The sequence below is a fragment of the Palaemon carinicauda genome, chromosome 1 (genome assembly GCF_036898095.1).
Source record: "Palaemon carinicauda isolate YSFRI2023 chromosome 1, ASM3689809v2, whole genome shotgun sequence".
NCBI classification, from domain to species: Eukaryota; Metazoa; Arthropoda; class Malacostraca; order Decapoda; family Palaemonidae; genus Palaemon; species Palaemon carinicauda.
Genome location: NC_090725.1, coordinates 210,670,070 through 210,687,292, shown reverse-complemented (window position 1 = coordinate 210,687,292; position 17,223 = coordinate 210,670,070). Strand labels below are relative to the sequence as shown.

The 17,223-nt window shown below is 36.0% G+C and overlaps 1 protein-coding gene across 4 annotated transcripts in view; it reads left to right on the top strand.

The window, feature by feature from the left end:
- Positions 1-17,223, top strand: part of Ubr1 (Ubr1 ubiquitin ligase) — a 138,655-nt gene that overhangs the window by 47,843 nt on the left and 73,589 nt on the right. For all 4 annotated transcript variants that reach the window (XM_068387422.1, XM_068387396.1, XM_068387405.1 and 1 more), the window contains exons 11-21: positions 2,101-2,276; positions 4,415-4,569; positions 5,338-5,614; positions 11,008-11,226; positions 11,533-11,760; positions 12,245-12,379; positions 12,670-12,818; positions 13,550-13,777; positions 14,250-14,463; positions 14,831-14,961; positions 15,105-15,383. In XM_068387422.1, the coding sequence (XP_068243523.1) occupies positions 2,101-2,276; positions 4,415-4,569; positions 5,338-5,614; positions 11,008-11,226; positions 11,533-11,760; positions 12,245-12,379; positions 12,670-12,818; positions 13,550-13,777; positions 14,250-14,463; positions 14,831-14,961; positions 15,105-15,383 (2,191 nt within the window). The remainder of the gene's footprint in view (positions 1-2,100; positions 2,277-4,414; positions 4,570-5,337; positions 5,615-11,007; positions 11,227-11,532; positions 11,761-12,244; positions 12,380-12,669; positions 12,819-13,549; positions 13,778-14,249; positions 14,464-14,830; positions 14,962-15,104; positions 15,384-17,223) is intronic.

Here is a 17,223-nt window from a genome sequence, read left to right as displayed (position 1 = left end):
TGATCAGAGAAGCACATTCTCACTTAAAGGAGGAAGACCTTGCATTGCTGAAGGTAAGGACCCACGAAGTAAGAGCTGTAGCTACTTCGTTGGCTTTTAATAAAAACCGTTCTCTGCAGAGCATAATGGATGCAACCTATTGGAGGAGCAAGTCAGTGTTTGCATCATTTTATCTGAAAGATGTCCAGTCTCTTTACGAGAACTGCTACACCCTGGGACCATTCGTAGCAGCGAGTGCAGTAGTAGGTGAGGGCTCAGCCACTACATTCCCTTAATCCCATAACCTTTTTTAACCTTTCTCTTGAATACTTTTATTGTTGTTTTTTATGGTTGTTACGGTAGGCTAAGAAGCCTTCCGCATCCTTGGATTTGGCGGGTGGTCTATTCATTCTTGAGAAGCGCCTGGGTTAAAGGTTTGGTAGAGGTCCTTTAGTAGGGGTTGCAACCCCGTGTACTTTGGCACCTTTGGGTTGATTCAGCCTCCAAGAGGAACGCTGCGCTCAGTAAGGAAGACGAACTTTAAATAAAGAGGCAGAGTAACGGTTCTATTCGACTTCCTTACCAGGTACTTATTATTTCATTGTTATTTGAGATAACTGTTATATGAAATATGGGATACTTAGCTATCCTTTAATCTTGTACACTGGTTTTCACCCACCTCCCTGGGTGTGAATCAGCTACATGATTATCGGGTAAGTTTAATATTGAAAAATGTTATTTTTATTAATAAAATAAATTTTTGAATATACTTACCCGATAATCATGATTTAATCGACCCTCCCTTTCCTCCCCAGAGAGAACCAGTGGACCGAGGAATAATTGAGGAGGTGTCAACAACAAATGATTGAGTACCTGGCCACAGGTGGCGCTGGTAAGTACACCCCCTTCTAGTATTGTGATAGCTGGCGTATCCCTCCATAGAATTCTGTCGGGCAACGGAGTTGACAGCTACATGATTATCGGGTAAGTATATTCAAAAATTTATTTTATTAATAAAAATAACATTTTTCACCTCTCTTATTCCTTCAAAACCTTTCCCTCTTCCACTTATACATTGCAAAATAGTCACCCTCTAAATTCCGTTTTCCCTGCTGTACTGCTGCATATTACTTCCCACCTTTAACCTTCTAACTTTCATTACTTTCTTTCTCTTTCATATTGACTTCTCTCTACTCCTGTATACCTACAATCTATCCAATGAACTTAACCTAAAAACCACTAAAGATTCTAGCAAAAAGAAATACACTTGTTTTGGCCGAGATTAACATAATATATTGTCTTTTTTTCTAGGCAGTTGTTACACTTTTGGGCTATTTAGTTATTGTATGCATCTTTCAGCATAATTAAATTTTTTTTTTTTAAATACTTTATATAGTGTAGAGCAGACAAAAAAAAAGAATAAATAAGCTGAACATACCTGGGAGAGATGTGTAAAAAACTTTTATATTACGAATACTGTATACTGTAGTAGAAAAATGAAACTGATGACTACTACTTCCTAAAATCATAGAAAATGGTTGAGTTATGTAGGATACTAAACTAAATAGCTATTGCTAGACTTTTTGAAGTAACAGTAAGTAAATAGGTAACCATGTCAGAAAAGGGTTGCTTACTGGACCCAACCTTCTTGAGTAAATATACAGTATAAAAAACAGTACTTTTCAGTACAATTATAAATTTTTTTTTTCATCAAAAAAATTATTTGAAACATAAAACATAGCTGTTACCACAGCCAAAAAAGCAATTGTCTGAATTTCTAAAATTCTGAGCCAGAGGTCATTATTTGCACTCCTTAATTAGAATGGGTAAATAGTTAGCCAAGAGCAAATGAGGGGTAATTGTATTTGGTGATGATGCTGTCACATGGAAAGGACGGAAAATGACAGGGTTGGGAAAAGTCTGTAATATAAGTCTTGATGAATGGCTGAAAGATGTATTTAGAAGAAGGGGCTTATACTGTATATCCAGGAAATGTAAGTCGTGGGTTAAAGCTAGAAGTATAGTAGGTTATAAATGTGGTTGTCAGTAATGGGAAAATAACAGAAGAAACGTAATATGTATTTTGCTTAGTTTTTTCAGTAAACACAACAATTATTCCAGATAAGTTGGCGCTTGAACATCGTAGCTCTAACACTTCCTCTTTCCGTCGTATCCAATACATCCTGTATGATCTCAAATATCTACTTGGAGTGAAGCCAGAAGTATGGACAGATGACTTGCGACGGGGTTTTCTTCATGGATATAATTTGATTTTGCGCCTTTTGAGTATGATGCAGGTATGTATTTTGTTGATAATGTGTAAAAGATAGTCTTAGAAGTAGTATGGTTGTGATGGTATCTAAACTTTGGCTAAATTTTACTCTTCTGTTTCAATCCCTTGAGTAGGTGTAATGCTTACCACGCACTTTTGGTGCCATACTTTGAACAGCAATGAAGTACTTTGCATCGTGATTGTGGATTGTGTATTGCTACAGTGATGCTGTACCTTTTCTTTTCCTATGATTTTTATACCTGCTTAGTCTTTAAAACAGCCCAGATTAATCTTGCTCTATATTTCCCAGTTGCTTAATTTTAGGAGTCTCAAAAGGATTTTACAATGAATTGTTTAATTTATGCTCAAGAGCTTATATGGGTAATCGGTTTTTATGTAATCATACATGGTGCAGCTTTGACAATTAGTATCTTTCATTTCTGTTAAATTGGGAATTTGTCATAATCTTTATGGGTTAGAATATTAATCACCTTAAAGTTGTGAAATAATTGATGAGAATATATGACCTTGGAACATAAGGAGGATTTTTCTTTTGCCATATTTTTCTTGCCTATCACACTCACACTCATTGCTCTATTCTTTTTTTTTTTTTGCATTTTTCATTGCATCTAATTTTTATGATGATGCAAATAATGCAAGTCTGTCTTTGCTGAAGGAACAAATTTGGCTGAAATTAGCAAATAGGTAAAATTAAGGAGGATAAAATTAAACCTTAACAGAACTCAAATGTTAGATTCTCACCAAGGTCTTTTCAATAACTGTTTCTTTAACTACACTTCTCTTTTGAAATTCCGGGTGACATTCTTGATGGCAAAATCACTCTAGAAACAGATTGGGTCTGTCCCTTCGACTTCACAAAATAAAATTTATAAATTGAGAATGCCTTAAGTTTTTAAGGATCTGTCTATCCTAAGATGTTTTAATACTTTTATCTGCTATGTTTTGAGTATTTGTATCCATTTTGGTCTTAATCACTTAACTCTTCTCTTGAATTGTTGGGAAAAAATTTGAAATCTTGTTAAATCTTGTATAGGTAGTAGGTTAGCCAAGGCACCAGCCACCCGTTGAGATACTACTGCTAGAGAGTTATGGGGTCTTTTGACTGGCCAGACAGTACTACATTGGATCCTTCTCTCTGGTTACGGTTCATTTTCCCTTTGCCTACACACTCACTGAATAGTCTGGCCTATTTACATATTCTCCTCATACACCTGACAACACTGATTACCAAATAATTCTTCTTCACTCAAGGGGTTACTGCACTGTAATTGTTCAGTGGCCACTTTCCTCTTGGTAAGGGTAGAAGAGACTCTTTAGCTATGGTAAGCAGCTCTTCTAGGAGAAGGACACTCCAAAATCAAACCATTGTTCTCTAGTCTTGGGTAGTGCCATAACCTCTGTACCATGGTCTTCCACTGCCTTGGTTTAGAGTTCTCTTGCTTGAGGGTACACTCAAGCACACTATTCTATCTTATTTTTCTTCCTCTTGTTTTGTTAAAGTTTTTATAGTTTATAAAGGAGATATTTATTTTAATATTGTTACTCTCCCAGAAATATTTTATTTTACTTATTTCCTTTCCTCACTGAGCTATTTTCCCTGTTGGAGCCCCTGGGCTTATAGCATTGTGCTTTTCCAACTAGGGTTGTAGCTTAGCAAGTAATAATAATAATAATAATAATTATAAATTCAGTATGTATCCCTGATCTTGCTTTTGATCTCTGGCACCATCACTCAGTTAGGTCATGCTTGCTGACAAGATTCTTCATAATTTTGGCAAGCCTTTACGTTAAGATCCTGCTAGACTACCATACACTTTGCAGTTAATTTTTAGTCCTTTTCTTTCTATACTGTGTTTGAAACTCTCTGCTTATTTCCTGAAACCTCTCATTTATTGTAGTGTGGTAGTTCTAGGATTTTTGTGACTCCTTATTTCATGATTACATGTATCAATACATCTTGTGACTTAGAAGTTCTGTATAACCCGATGATCTAAAGTATTTTTTGTTTTTAGGTGAATTTTTTTCTTTTTTGATGGGTTAGATAACCCTGTTCTAGTTTTGTAGCCCATACTGAAATAATAATTGAAAAGAGAGGTCAATTCTCTGGAAATATGTAGAAATATATTCTTTTGATATTTTCAGGGCATGGATCCAATGATCAGGCAGGTTGGAACACACATGGAATACGAACCAGAGTGGGAGTCTGCGTTTAATCTCCATATCAAGCTAGCTGCTGTTATCCCTCTCGTAATCGACTGGGCAGCATCAGACAGAATTGTCCTAATAAAAGCTTATAGGTATGTGGAATGTTTGGGAGGTAACCAAAGTAAATTAAGTCTGGATATTACCCAGGGACACGCCCCTTTATGGTACATCATACGAGTGGTACCATTGATAGAGTTCTTGATTATTTTTAATGCAACTTGAATTAGCTCATTTGTCTCTTTATCAAAATATATGAATGTGTTGTAGACAATATTTATTTGAAGGTAAATGTTATCATTTAATTATTTTAGTTTAAAAAAAGCTGGGATTTTCTGCTATGTTATGTGGCTAACTTTACAGATAGAAGCAGCAAAAGTCATGAATGAAAAAATACCATATTTGTAACTTCCAAGTACTGCACTGTATTATGTATTAAATCTGGTGCTGTAATTGACAAATTGCATAATATTAAGAGATCTGTATATGATGAAGATGTGAGATTAATGTTAATCATAAGGAAAGAATTTGTCTGCCAACCTTCCTTTTAAGGAAAGATAAAGTTCACTTAGTGTTTGGTGAAAGTTAAGTAGTGATTAAAAATTTGAAACTGACATTGGTCCAAAGCTCTCTGGTTATATATTTGAAATTTCAGTGATATGTGAAAACTATACATTAGCCCCCAAATTGTCAAATAGCTAAAATATTTAGGTCTCCGTTTCAAGGTTTTGTGAAAGACTATGAATGTTGGCTGATATAAATTGGGAATTTGATTTAGTAGTTAATTTTGTATTAAGAAAATGCATGTTATTAGATAATTATATATAAATATCATGCTTCATCTTACTGATATTTCATTATAGGTTACTGTTAAGGGAGTTGGGAGAGACATGTACAGAAGATATGAAGAGACGATATGTGCGGGAACTTCTAGACTACTCTGTTTCTTGCATTGAATATGATGTGTCATCTGCTCCAGTTTCTATTCACCTTCCCCTCTCAAGAATTGCAGCTGGGTTGACATTGCATTTAGACAAATACGGATTGAATTATAACTCTCCAGAGTTTCATGTCAAAGGAAAACCATCTCCTGAGGAGCTGATGGAACCGGTCCTTCGGACACAGGTTATGATAGCACAGGTGAGAAATTCATTATTTTCAAATTGTATACACTATCTCTTTCAGTTTATTAGACTTGTGTAGGGTTTTTATATTAAGTGGGAGATCAATATTCATCTCTTAAAAGACAGTATGAGACATTATGAATAATAATTAATCTTATTTTGCAAATATAATTAGAACTCATTTAATAGGATTGTCAATTTAGCTGTTGTAAAATTCATTATATGAAATAGACCTTACTATCTCATGTAGGACTAATATATGAAATAGACCTTGCTTTTTCATATAGGACTATCATTAATTTTATAAAAACTAATAATACACTTTACATCTTTATATATAATGTTGTTTATGATTGTAATGGTTCATTATTGTGATAATGAATTTGGAAGGGAAGTAGAACGTTAAATTTGTTCCAACACTAATATAAACCCTTGCTCTTTATAGGGATTATCTTTCGACAAAGCTTGAAGACAAGCCATATGACGTTTAAGCAAGGTTTAACTACCCTACTACTAGTTTGCGGGGGCTAGCCGTGGTAGTAGACCCCCCTGCTCACACATACACACTACCTGTGACGTTTCGCCACTTTTTCTTTTGGCTCGGAGAGGGTAGACATTCGTCTCTCTCTCCTTCCACCTGTTTTATTGGCCTTTGAATTTTCTTATGTTTTTTCTTACTTTAGTTTATATGTATATATAAACATTCTCTTTCATTACAGTGTGAACGTTTGTGTTTTTGGTGTCAGTGTAGTGTGGTGTTCTCGAGGGCAGAGAAATCTTTTCTTATGGTCTCTAAATCTTTGACGCTGAACAACCCGTAGGCTGGTGACCTACCCAGCTTCTCCGAGTACAGCTACCTGGCCTCTGCCTTAGGGACTCACTTCCTCCAGCAGTGGAGATCTGGGCTGGAGAAGGCATGTGAAGGAGGTTGACAGACGAGAATCTCATCCAAGGAGTTGACCTCGTTTCCCTTCCCTAGATTTGACGTTCCCTTCAAATGTATCAAAGAAAAAGGGGATGGAGCTTATGTTGTACCACTTGTCAATGGTACCGTCATTTAAATCTTTTTGTGATGCAATCTTCCTGCTGGTGGGAAGAATTGCCAACAGCGGCAACAGAAGTTGATTTCTTTTTTTCTTCGGGTCCTGGGGAAAGACTTCCTTCACCGGTTGGTCTCCCCGTCAGGAGATTTCTCCAGGGGAATTAGAGTTGGCCATTCCCCGCCGTTGTGCTTCAGAAACCTAAGATGATCCAGGATATATGTGAAAATATATGGCTTCGGCCTTTTTGGCCAAGTGGAGTGTTTTTTATGGTTAGGGTCATGGAGGGGTTATCTCTCCCCTCGAGGCCACTATTTCAGTAATTAGTGGAATTCCTCGTTTACCTTCAAGAGGAATGCTGCTCTTGGTCTCGGCCATGGAAGACCTCCGCTCTTCCTTGAGCCTTGCCTTCAGACTGAAAGGAATTAACTTTACCTCTACTTGAGCATCACCTCTCTTCATATGGAGTTTTGAGTTTACCTGCCCTCAGTCGGAAGGGAAACCACCTCCACAGGGCATAATTCGCTTTTTTCGGTCCCCGATAGTGCCCCGTACGACCCAGGACTCCAAGCATTCAATCTTCACCTGACCTCGAGGACAGGTCTCCCTCTCATGTTGGCCAAGAGACTCGATGTACCTCGGGCCGCCTTCATCTCTCACTCAGGGTGATGGGCCAGGTAATCCTCTACTTCGTTCCTGGTAGCTCATACCCTGGATTGGAGCTTTTTGGATTGGGAGTCCTTCATAGAGTGTCCTATGATCCAGATCCATGGCTACTATGCCAGGAAAGAACTTGTGGTACTACCTCAAGGAAACTACAGGAGCTCGCCCCTGATTGTCGGCACTTCTTCAGCCAGAGGAAAGGAAAGTTGAAAGAAGTATCACCAAGAACACATTCGCTGTAGGGGTTTCGGACTGTGGCCAGATGTAGCACGCAGACTGCCTAGTGTCTGAATACCAACTACACTTCAACGATCACTACACAAAAAGATAAAACAGTGGAATATCCATAAATCTTGGTAAAAGGTAAACAGTCAAGAGAACTGGGCACGGCACCACCCGTTGATTTTATTCGGGGCAAGGGGACCCAGCTAGAGCCTCAAATTTCCCTATTATTTTTTTTTGGGTTCCCCGTCTCTCTCTGCAATGATATGTACGGAGTCCTAAATAAGAGGAACTGTAGGCTTTCTAGGTAAGATATTTTTTTTCTATTTAAAGCTAATTGAACATTAGTAGAGGAAAAGAAATAACATCACAAGGGAGGGAGGAAAAAAAAAACTTCAGGCTGGAACGGGGGACATATCGCTTGAGGAAGCGTATTGAAAGAGGATTAACAATAACATACATTTATTACAAAATTGAAGAAGGGAAAAAAGGTAAACTGATATGGAAATACAGGTCTACAAAACCAGAAGGAGAGACAAATATCTCCATACAGAACCTCTTAGGAATCAATCCTCTATATATTTAATCTACATATATATATATATATATATATATATATATATATATATATATATATATATATATATATATATATATATATATATATATATACACATACATACAATTAAAGACCAACATAACAGTATATATTTGGGCTGAATTTAAATGCAATTTGAATGAGCCTGAGTTAAGATCAAAGGGATTATAAAACAAGGTGGCACATCGGACCTGTCTCTACATTCTCACCTTTATGTCAGAAAGACAAAAAATTACGAATGTAATAAGAGAAGGCTTCTTATCCTCAGTGCTACACTCAAAAGGGATGGCTAAAGATCGCATACAGTATCAAGACAAAGTTCCAAGCTTATGACATAAGCAAACTTCAAGCTTAATGGAGAACCCACTACATTGCAGTTCAAGATCCACACAGTGAGTGAGTAGAGTCTGGACAAAAATCTTCGACTACCTACTCAACCATAGGGTTTTCTTTCATTAAAGTGTCCACTGCACTAATATCCTAAGAATCCCCCACACTAAAAACTAAAACATCTGATCACAAGCTTGATAGCTGTATATCACGTCCCCTCAAGTTTCACTTGTCAAAGTTGTACATAGGATCAACAAGCACCTTTTTCTTCACTTTTAAATCCCATTGTTCTAGTCCAGTATTTTACATGCCCCACAGGTTTAGGACATGTACAAATTAGGCTCCTCTACTGTGTTGACTGCAATTCTAGCTAGCATCTCCAAGCCCATCAAGTGTTGTTTGTATCGGATCTCATTGCTCACAGCACTCTTTAAACCTCTACTTGACTCCTTACTGTGTTTAGGGTATTGTTGCAATTAGCTGGTAAGAGAAACAATAACAGATTAAGTCATTTCTTTTGGGGAGCTTGAGGCTTACTAACTAAATTTTACAATGAATATAATTGATAATTTTGAATGTAACATGTATTTTTCCTAACACAAACCAAGTTTTCTTTTTTACACAAACCCTTATTCATTGTATCACGACTTGGATTCATAAGGTCAAGGACCGAGTATTGAATCTGGATCCTCCTCCTCATATAGGAGACATAAAGCTCACAATTTTAGGAGCAGGACTACGCTCCCAGCGTTTATGGAAACTACTCTGTGACGTGGGCCTTGTCAGCGGCTGGGTGAAAGCATCAAATGACCTTCAACATCCCCTTCCTGCAAGACGTGACCCACAGGAACATGGAGACGTTCTCCATTGTCTCTGTGGTGGCTACACAATAAATGGTATATAACACCTCAAGGTCCTTGATGGCCAAGTAATAGATTGGGAAGGGCAAAGCCTAACCATGGTTAAAGTCTGGGATGAATGACAAAGAATGAATGGCCTTTTCTTTCTTTCACCTTCCCCCTGGGGGGTAACAGCATCTACAGTACTCTGCAAAGCTGGCCTTCACTTTCTGCGGGTAAAACCATTTCCCAGGTGTAACTTGGTATAGAGAGATACGCTTATTACATCCCCATTCCCACTGGCAAGGTGTGGTTAGGTAACGTTTATGGTTGATTCTAAGATTCCCAAGTTTTTAAATTTTATTACCTAGACTAATTACGCTGCTAGTATCTCACATTCAAACAGGGTTTCTCCCTATTACATGTAGAGCACGTATGGAAAAACCCCTGGTTAAAGACCAGCCAGTTGGTCCGGACTTTCGCCTTCCTAAGGAGTGAGTCGATCCCTATAAAAAGCGAGAGTTTGTATTAGTGTTGGAACAAATGACAAATTTGAAAGAAATTTATATTTTTCCTAACAAGAGGTACTGCCTGCAATAAAAAGTGACAAAACAACGCAGGTGTGTCTGTGAGCTTGTTGGTCGGCGACCCTGCCTACCCCCTGCTAACTAGTGGAAGAGTAGTTCTATCTAGTTAAAAGTCTTATGGCTAGTCTTACAACTTTGCTGAAAGATAATCTTATAAGTAGCTATTGGTTTGTTATGAAAAATACAAATTACTTCTAAATTTGTAATATTTCTTTATAAACCAATGAATTATTTTCAATTTTTTGTGTAATGAAATTGCTCCAAAGAAAACGGTATAGGCCATTGTTGCAAATGCTTATACCCCACAGTAGTGTTGTTTAACTTTTTCCTGCTCTGCAACATGAACACCACAGAAAGAATGTGGGCAATTTTACCATGAATAATAGGTTTAGATGAAAAAAATATAGGTTACTAATACCATATCAGTAAGGTTGCCTAAATAATAAATCATGGTGAGGAATACTGATATCTTACTGAAGATTTTAGAAAGATAGGTGGTAAATAGGGTTTTACAAAAGGAAATTTAGAGGTTAAAATTCAAATACTGTATTCTAAAATAGCCATGCCTAATAAAAGTGCCAGAAACAGATGGATATTGATATAGAGTCCAAAAAAGAATGCAGAAGAATGTTCTTTTCAACCCGTCCAGTTTGTACTGGATGGTCTACCACAGCAGGTGGTCCCAATGGTAAGACATCCAAAGACTTGGAAGTTAGGTGACAGGGGTAGAGTAGTTTTATTTTTCTTTCCTTTATATTTTTTTGTGAGCACTTTAGCATGATAGATTTGCATACTATTTTACATTATAAATAGTCTATTAATCATATAAAAAACATACTGTATAGAGGAGGATGTGTCAGTTATTTATAGGCTTGCTTGTACCTGTATTAAAAATATATTACATTTTACTGTAATTATGGTATTTGATATTTTAATACAAGTGCCAAGTCCTCAAACCAAACCTCAACATAATTACGAGAGACTAGGAATAAGAGGTTCCAGAATTTTTATTTATATACTTTCAATAATGTATGTGTTATTGAGTGTCATGCTGTATTCTGTAACTATGTTATTTTTGAGATTTCCAGATTACCTGAAGATATTCTACAGGTTTAGGATTTTACTTTCAGGTTCATGCGGGAATGTGGCGGAGAAATGGATTTTCTCTCATCAATCAGATCTACTTTTACCACAATGTGAGATGTCGTCAGGAAATGCTTGACAGGGATGTTATGCTGTTGCAAATTGCAGCGACACTTATAGACTCCAACGAGTTTCTTATTCACTTGCTGAACCGCTTCAATCTTATGAGTTGGGCTCGTGAAGATTACGAAATTAATTACCTAAGAGTAAGTCGGAGTTGTTTCTAGCCTGTTTGTAAATACAGTATAAAAATTTTGTGTAGCTTACATTAGGATTGTATCTGCATAGTTTTTAGTTTTTGTTTGAAAGTTGTATTATTTCAATTTTGTTTTTTGCTGAAAGTTCGTCTATCGCTCACTACCATCTTTCATTATTGTATTCCATATTAGTTAATATTTTCCCATTATTGTAAATTTTATTGAATTTTGTATTCAATATAATACAGTAAATTGAGATGTTATTTAAGACAATTTTTTTTTATATATCTGATTGTATTGGTTATATCTTTTCAGGGAAATGATGAGGACAACATGAGGCAAACAGTAGTATTAGTAGAGGAGTATTTGCAATTAGTTATGACCTTGGTGTCCGAACGGTACACTCCTGGTATTGGTCAGATTAGCGAAGAAGAAAGAATTAAAAAGGAAATTATACAGCTGCTTTCCATTGAACCAATGCCTCATTCTGTTCTAAATAAGGCACTTCCAGAAGGGACAAATCATGAAACTGGCATGGAGAAAGTAAGTAAACAGAATGATTTGCAAAGGGCACATGACAGCAAATAATAGCAGTATTGTCATGCATACCTGTAATTACAATGTTGTTGTTATGCATAATCAAGATAGTGGTCTTACAATAAGTATGATGGTTTAGGCATTGGTGAATGGTAACTTACACAGAATTCTTCTGTAAAATAACATAAATATACATAAGTAAGCAACCTGTACATACAATAATGTGTGTACTATATATTTGATATCAATCTAGGAGATACATTTTTAGCGTTCATCCAGTCAAAATACTAAAACATGAGTTGCAATCTGTTAAAATATATATATATATATATATATATATATATATATATATATATATATATATATATATATGTAGTGTAATTTAGATGACATATTTTTTATGCTTCATGTCATGCTTCGGCATTTAGTATACTATACTTGAATCTAGTGCTTTAAATGAAGCTTTTAAAGTTAAGGTTTTTATTTTCAGGTCATTGATGAAGTTGCAGACTTCAAGAAACCAGCAGGTGCAACAAAAGGATTATTTGAACTGAGGAGTTCATACTATTCCCATTATAATCTCTTCTTCTATCATTACACTCGTGAAGAACAAAGCAAATCAGAGGTATGGTAAACAGATAGTAATTACACTACTTAAAATTTTAAAGGTAAACAGATAGTAATTACACTACTTAAAATTTTAAATAGCCTGTCATACCTTTCAATCACATTCTTTCTAGATTGGATATAGAAAAATATAATTTCTATGTACAATGCTGTGCTGTTACATGGCAAGAAGTCGTATATAAGATTATTATTAGATGTGTCATTAATTTTCATTGTTTTCATCATTTTAGTACGGCAAGGAAATGTGAAAATTTTGACCATTTTTTTAATTTTTTGCCCCTGGAATAGGTGGCTCAGCGCTTGAGAAAGAAAAATGCGGGTGAAGAGGAATGCTGTCCACCTCCAGTTCCTCCTCCATTCACAGTTCCTTTCACTATGATTGTCAATGTTTTGCAGTGTGATGTTTTCCTTCATACCATTAAAATGGTTCTGAAAAGGTGAGTTGTTGGCTTCATATCTTATAGTACTCTCAAAATTTTCTTTTGAGATCTTTTAAATTGAGTGATGGTTTTTAGTTTTTGAGGATTAAATGCACAAGTTTACAGACCAATTGTTATTAATGCTTGGAATATACTTAATTATTAAAGATAGTTTATAAGAGTTCTGTCTTAATGAAATTTACTGTGTATGTTAATTGCAGTAATATCATTTGATAAAAGCAATTTTGGCTTCCTTATAGTAGATTGGCAAAAATGAAAAGCCATTTTTTTACAGTTATTACACAAGCATTTTAATCAATATATAGTTTTTCCTTAATTTGTTGACCCCTGATCCTTGAATTTGGGATAAAGTATGAAGTGAATATGTTTTTTGTATCAATGTAAATAGTCCAAAATCATGTAATAAAATAATTAGTTTTGAGAATAAAATTAAACATTAATGGAATGTGAAATGGTTTAGTTTCTTATTACATTTTTCCAATATTAAATGCCCTGTAGATGGGTTCAGCTTGCAGTGCTTTAAAGTTTTACCCTTTGCTGTTGTCAATTTTCTGTGTGACATCTTTTGTCCAAAGTGCACTGATTTCTGTCATTGAGTTTTTGTGCATCATTTTAGTTTCGGCTTTTGCTGCCAATCTTCACTAACTTTCAGGCCATTTTATAATATATTCTTTGCAAGTCATATCTGTAGTTTAGTAGAAGTAATTATTAATATTTCTCTTTAATAGGATGAATGAAGCTAAAGCAAGAAGTGTTAGTGAATCTCAGCTTCAAAAAGTCCTACACCTCATTGGATATGCCCTACATGAGGAGGAACGCTACCATCAGAACAATGACCCTTATTTTCACTTCACAAGAAGAGCTCAGAAGATTGAGTTGCTCTCCCTCCTTGAGGACCTTGTCGGTCATCATCGAACAAACACCCACAAAGATCTCTTGTCTTGGACCATCAGGAAGTAAGTAGCTTATTAATGTCATGTTTCTTATAAGGAAAGATCCAATAGGTTTAGTTAGTAAAAGAGAAAATAATAATACTGTATGTATTTCTTATTTCTTATAAGGTAAAATCCTGCAGGTTAGGTCTGGTCCAGCTGTGACAGAGAAAATAATAGTGAGTGGGCCCTAACCTTAAGGAACTAAAGAGCCATTTCCACATAAAAGTAGTTATTTGAGTCAGGAAAAGGGTGGCATGGAATTTCCTAGTTAGACAGTAAATAAGGGGAAAATATATCATTCTAGAATGACTTTGGTTGTCTTTTGCAATTTAAAGTTTAGATTAATTTTTTAGATATTGGCATCATTCCACTGAGATTGTAGAACATGCAAGTACTGAGTGACTTCATATTTATTTTTATTTTAACTGTAAAAGTTTTAAACTTCTATGTTCAAAGTTTATTTTTCTTAAATTATTGCCATTCATACCCTCAGATACCATGCAGTTTTAAATCTTTCTGCTGGAGTCACCAAACAGCCTCAGTTATCTGAAGCAGCCTTGGCTTCTGCATCAACATCTGTGGCTGTTCATGCATCCGCAGAAAAGAAGCGAAAAGCAGATCTTGTGGCACAGAGAAAAGCTCGCATCATGGCAAAGATGGCTGCTATGCAACAAAGCTTTATTAAAACAAATGAAACTCTGTTTGAGGTAAAGTATTTCCTATGTTGTTGTTTTTAATGTAGACTAGAAGGCAAGGAAGAAAAATTGTTTGGTGTTTGGATTTTATTTTTTAAGCATTAAAATCTTTGTTTGTTATTAGGCAGAACAGGAATGATAGAAATATCATCAGGATGTTTTATAGTTGTTTTCTTGCTGTTTTATATTCAAACGTTTCATTAAAGCCTTGAAGCTATTTTTTCTGCACAGTGATTAGTAGATTGTCATTTATGTAAATCAAAACCTATAATTCAAAGAAGTGGTCTAGGCTTACCTTGTAGATGGCAGTAATGATGAAATGTCCATATATTTGAATTGGAGATTAGAGTTTACCTTGAAATATTTTCTTATTGAACAGGAGACTCCATCAACAGTAGAACAAATTCCAGACATCCCTGAATCATCACTTATGGATATCACTGAACAATTACCTGAGGATATGATTGCAATTGGCCCTCGTCAGACACTTCTGATGCCCAAAGAAATATCGTAAGTGTTGTTGCAAGTTATTGCTTGCCTAAAATTTCTTGGATATCTATTTCATATTTGTATATTACACAATAAGAACATAACAGTAAGGGTGTTAAATTTTTAATTATTATATTGTAATAGATTTTTAATTTTTGTTCTAGGTATACCTGTATCCTTTGTCATCAAGAGGATAGTGTAGGTTCAGGCGAGGGCCCAACTGGTCGTCCTATGGTTCTAGGTGGTCTTATTCAAAGATCTACTGTATTATCTCAAAATCGAGCTCTCCGTATCGAACAACCGGAAAATCATGATCCTCTGATATTACCAGCAGATCTACATTGGGGTGTTCACACATCATCATGTGGTCATGCTATGCATGCTCAGTGTTGGCAGAAATATTTTGAGGACGTATTCACCAAAGAAAGACGAAGACCATATCGGTGAGTACAGCCAGTGTCTTGTCTCTTAGAGAGGGTTATGGAAATTTAGATAAATTGAGCTATTTTTTCTTTGCTCACAGATTTTTCAGTCAATATTTTACACACACACACGCATTAACATTAGAGCCTCCTTAGTTGATTTTCCAGCAGGTGATTTGACTATATGCTGTTCAACAATTGATACCATTATAAAAATATACAAAGAAAATTCACATATAGGTGGCTGCTAAAGCTGGAAGCACCATACATGTTTCAAGTGAAAGAAATGTTGGCCCAAAGGCTTAAAGGTTTTTCCCCATTTTATTCTTCTTTTTGTAATTTCTTGCCACTTATCTTTTAATTTCTGTTATTCATAAGTTTTACTGTTCATTTTAGTCAATCTATTCTTAATACCCTAATTAACTTCCTTATTACTTACATTATTAGCCTTATTCCAGTTGTTGACTTTGCCGGTGATTTTTTCAATTTTATCAAGCCATCTGGTCGAAATGGGAAAGTTCATTTTTATTGGGCCGTATACATTTAGAAGTTATGAATAATTAATGTGATATAGAATTGAATATATTTTGTTTTCATGTTATTTATCTTGAGAGCTTTTTGGTCAAGTAAAGTGCAAATTTATTTGTTAACTTACTAAATATACCGGATGTCAAATATTTTATATAATGTTGATTAGTATATTTAACCTAAGATAATTTATCTAAATAGGAATTATTTTTTTTAGAATTTTAATTGGTAATATCTATATATGTAGGGGTATGACGTGAGGGTTGAATAGTTTGAAGGTATTGGGTGATAAAATTTTTTATTATTTGTTTGTTTTTCTTTACTGTTTTACATACATACCTACATATACCAAGGCACTTCCCCCAATTTTGGGGGGTAGCCGACATCAACAAATGAAATAAAAACAAAAAGGGAACCTCTACTCTCTACGTTCCTCCCAGCCCGACAAGGAACTCAACCCAGTTCAGCTGGTGCTGCTAGGGTGCCACAGCCCACCCTCCCACATTATCCACCACAGATGAAGCTTCATAATGCTGAATCCCCTACTGCTGCTACCTCCGCGGTCATCTAAGGCACCGGAGGAAGCAGCAGGGCCTACCGGAACTGTGTCACAATTGCTCGCCATTCATTCCTATTTCTAGCACGCTCTATTGCTCTCTCACATCTATCCTCCTATCACCCAGAGCTTTCTTCACTCCATCCATCCACCCAAACCTTGGCCTTCTTCTCGTACTTCTCCTATCAACCTTTGCATTCATCACCTTCTTTAGCAGACAGCCATTTTCCATTCTCTCAACATGGCCAAACGACCTCAAGATATTCATATCCACTCTAGCTGCTAACTCATTTCTTACACCCGTTCTCACTCTCACCACTTCGTTCCTAACCCTATCTACTCGAGATACACCAGCCATACTCCTTAGACACTTCATCTCAAACACATTCAATTTCTGTCTCTCCATCACTTTCATTCCCCACAACTCCGATCCATACATCACAGTTGGTACAATCACTTTCTCATATAGAACTCTCTTTATATTCATGCCCAACCCTCTATTTTTTACTACTCCCTTAACTGCCCCCAACACTTTGCAACCTTCATTCACTCTCTGATGTACATCTGCTTCCAATCCACCATTTGCTGCAACAACAGACCCCAAGTACTTAAACTGATCCACCTCCTCAAGTAACTCTCCATTCAACATGACTTTCAACCTTGCACCACCTTCCCTTCTCGTACATCTCATAACCTTACTCTTACCCACATTAACTCTCAACTTCCTTCTCTCTCACACACTTCCAAATTCTGTCACTAATTGGCCAAGCTTCTCTT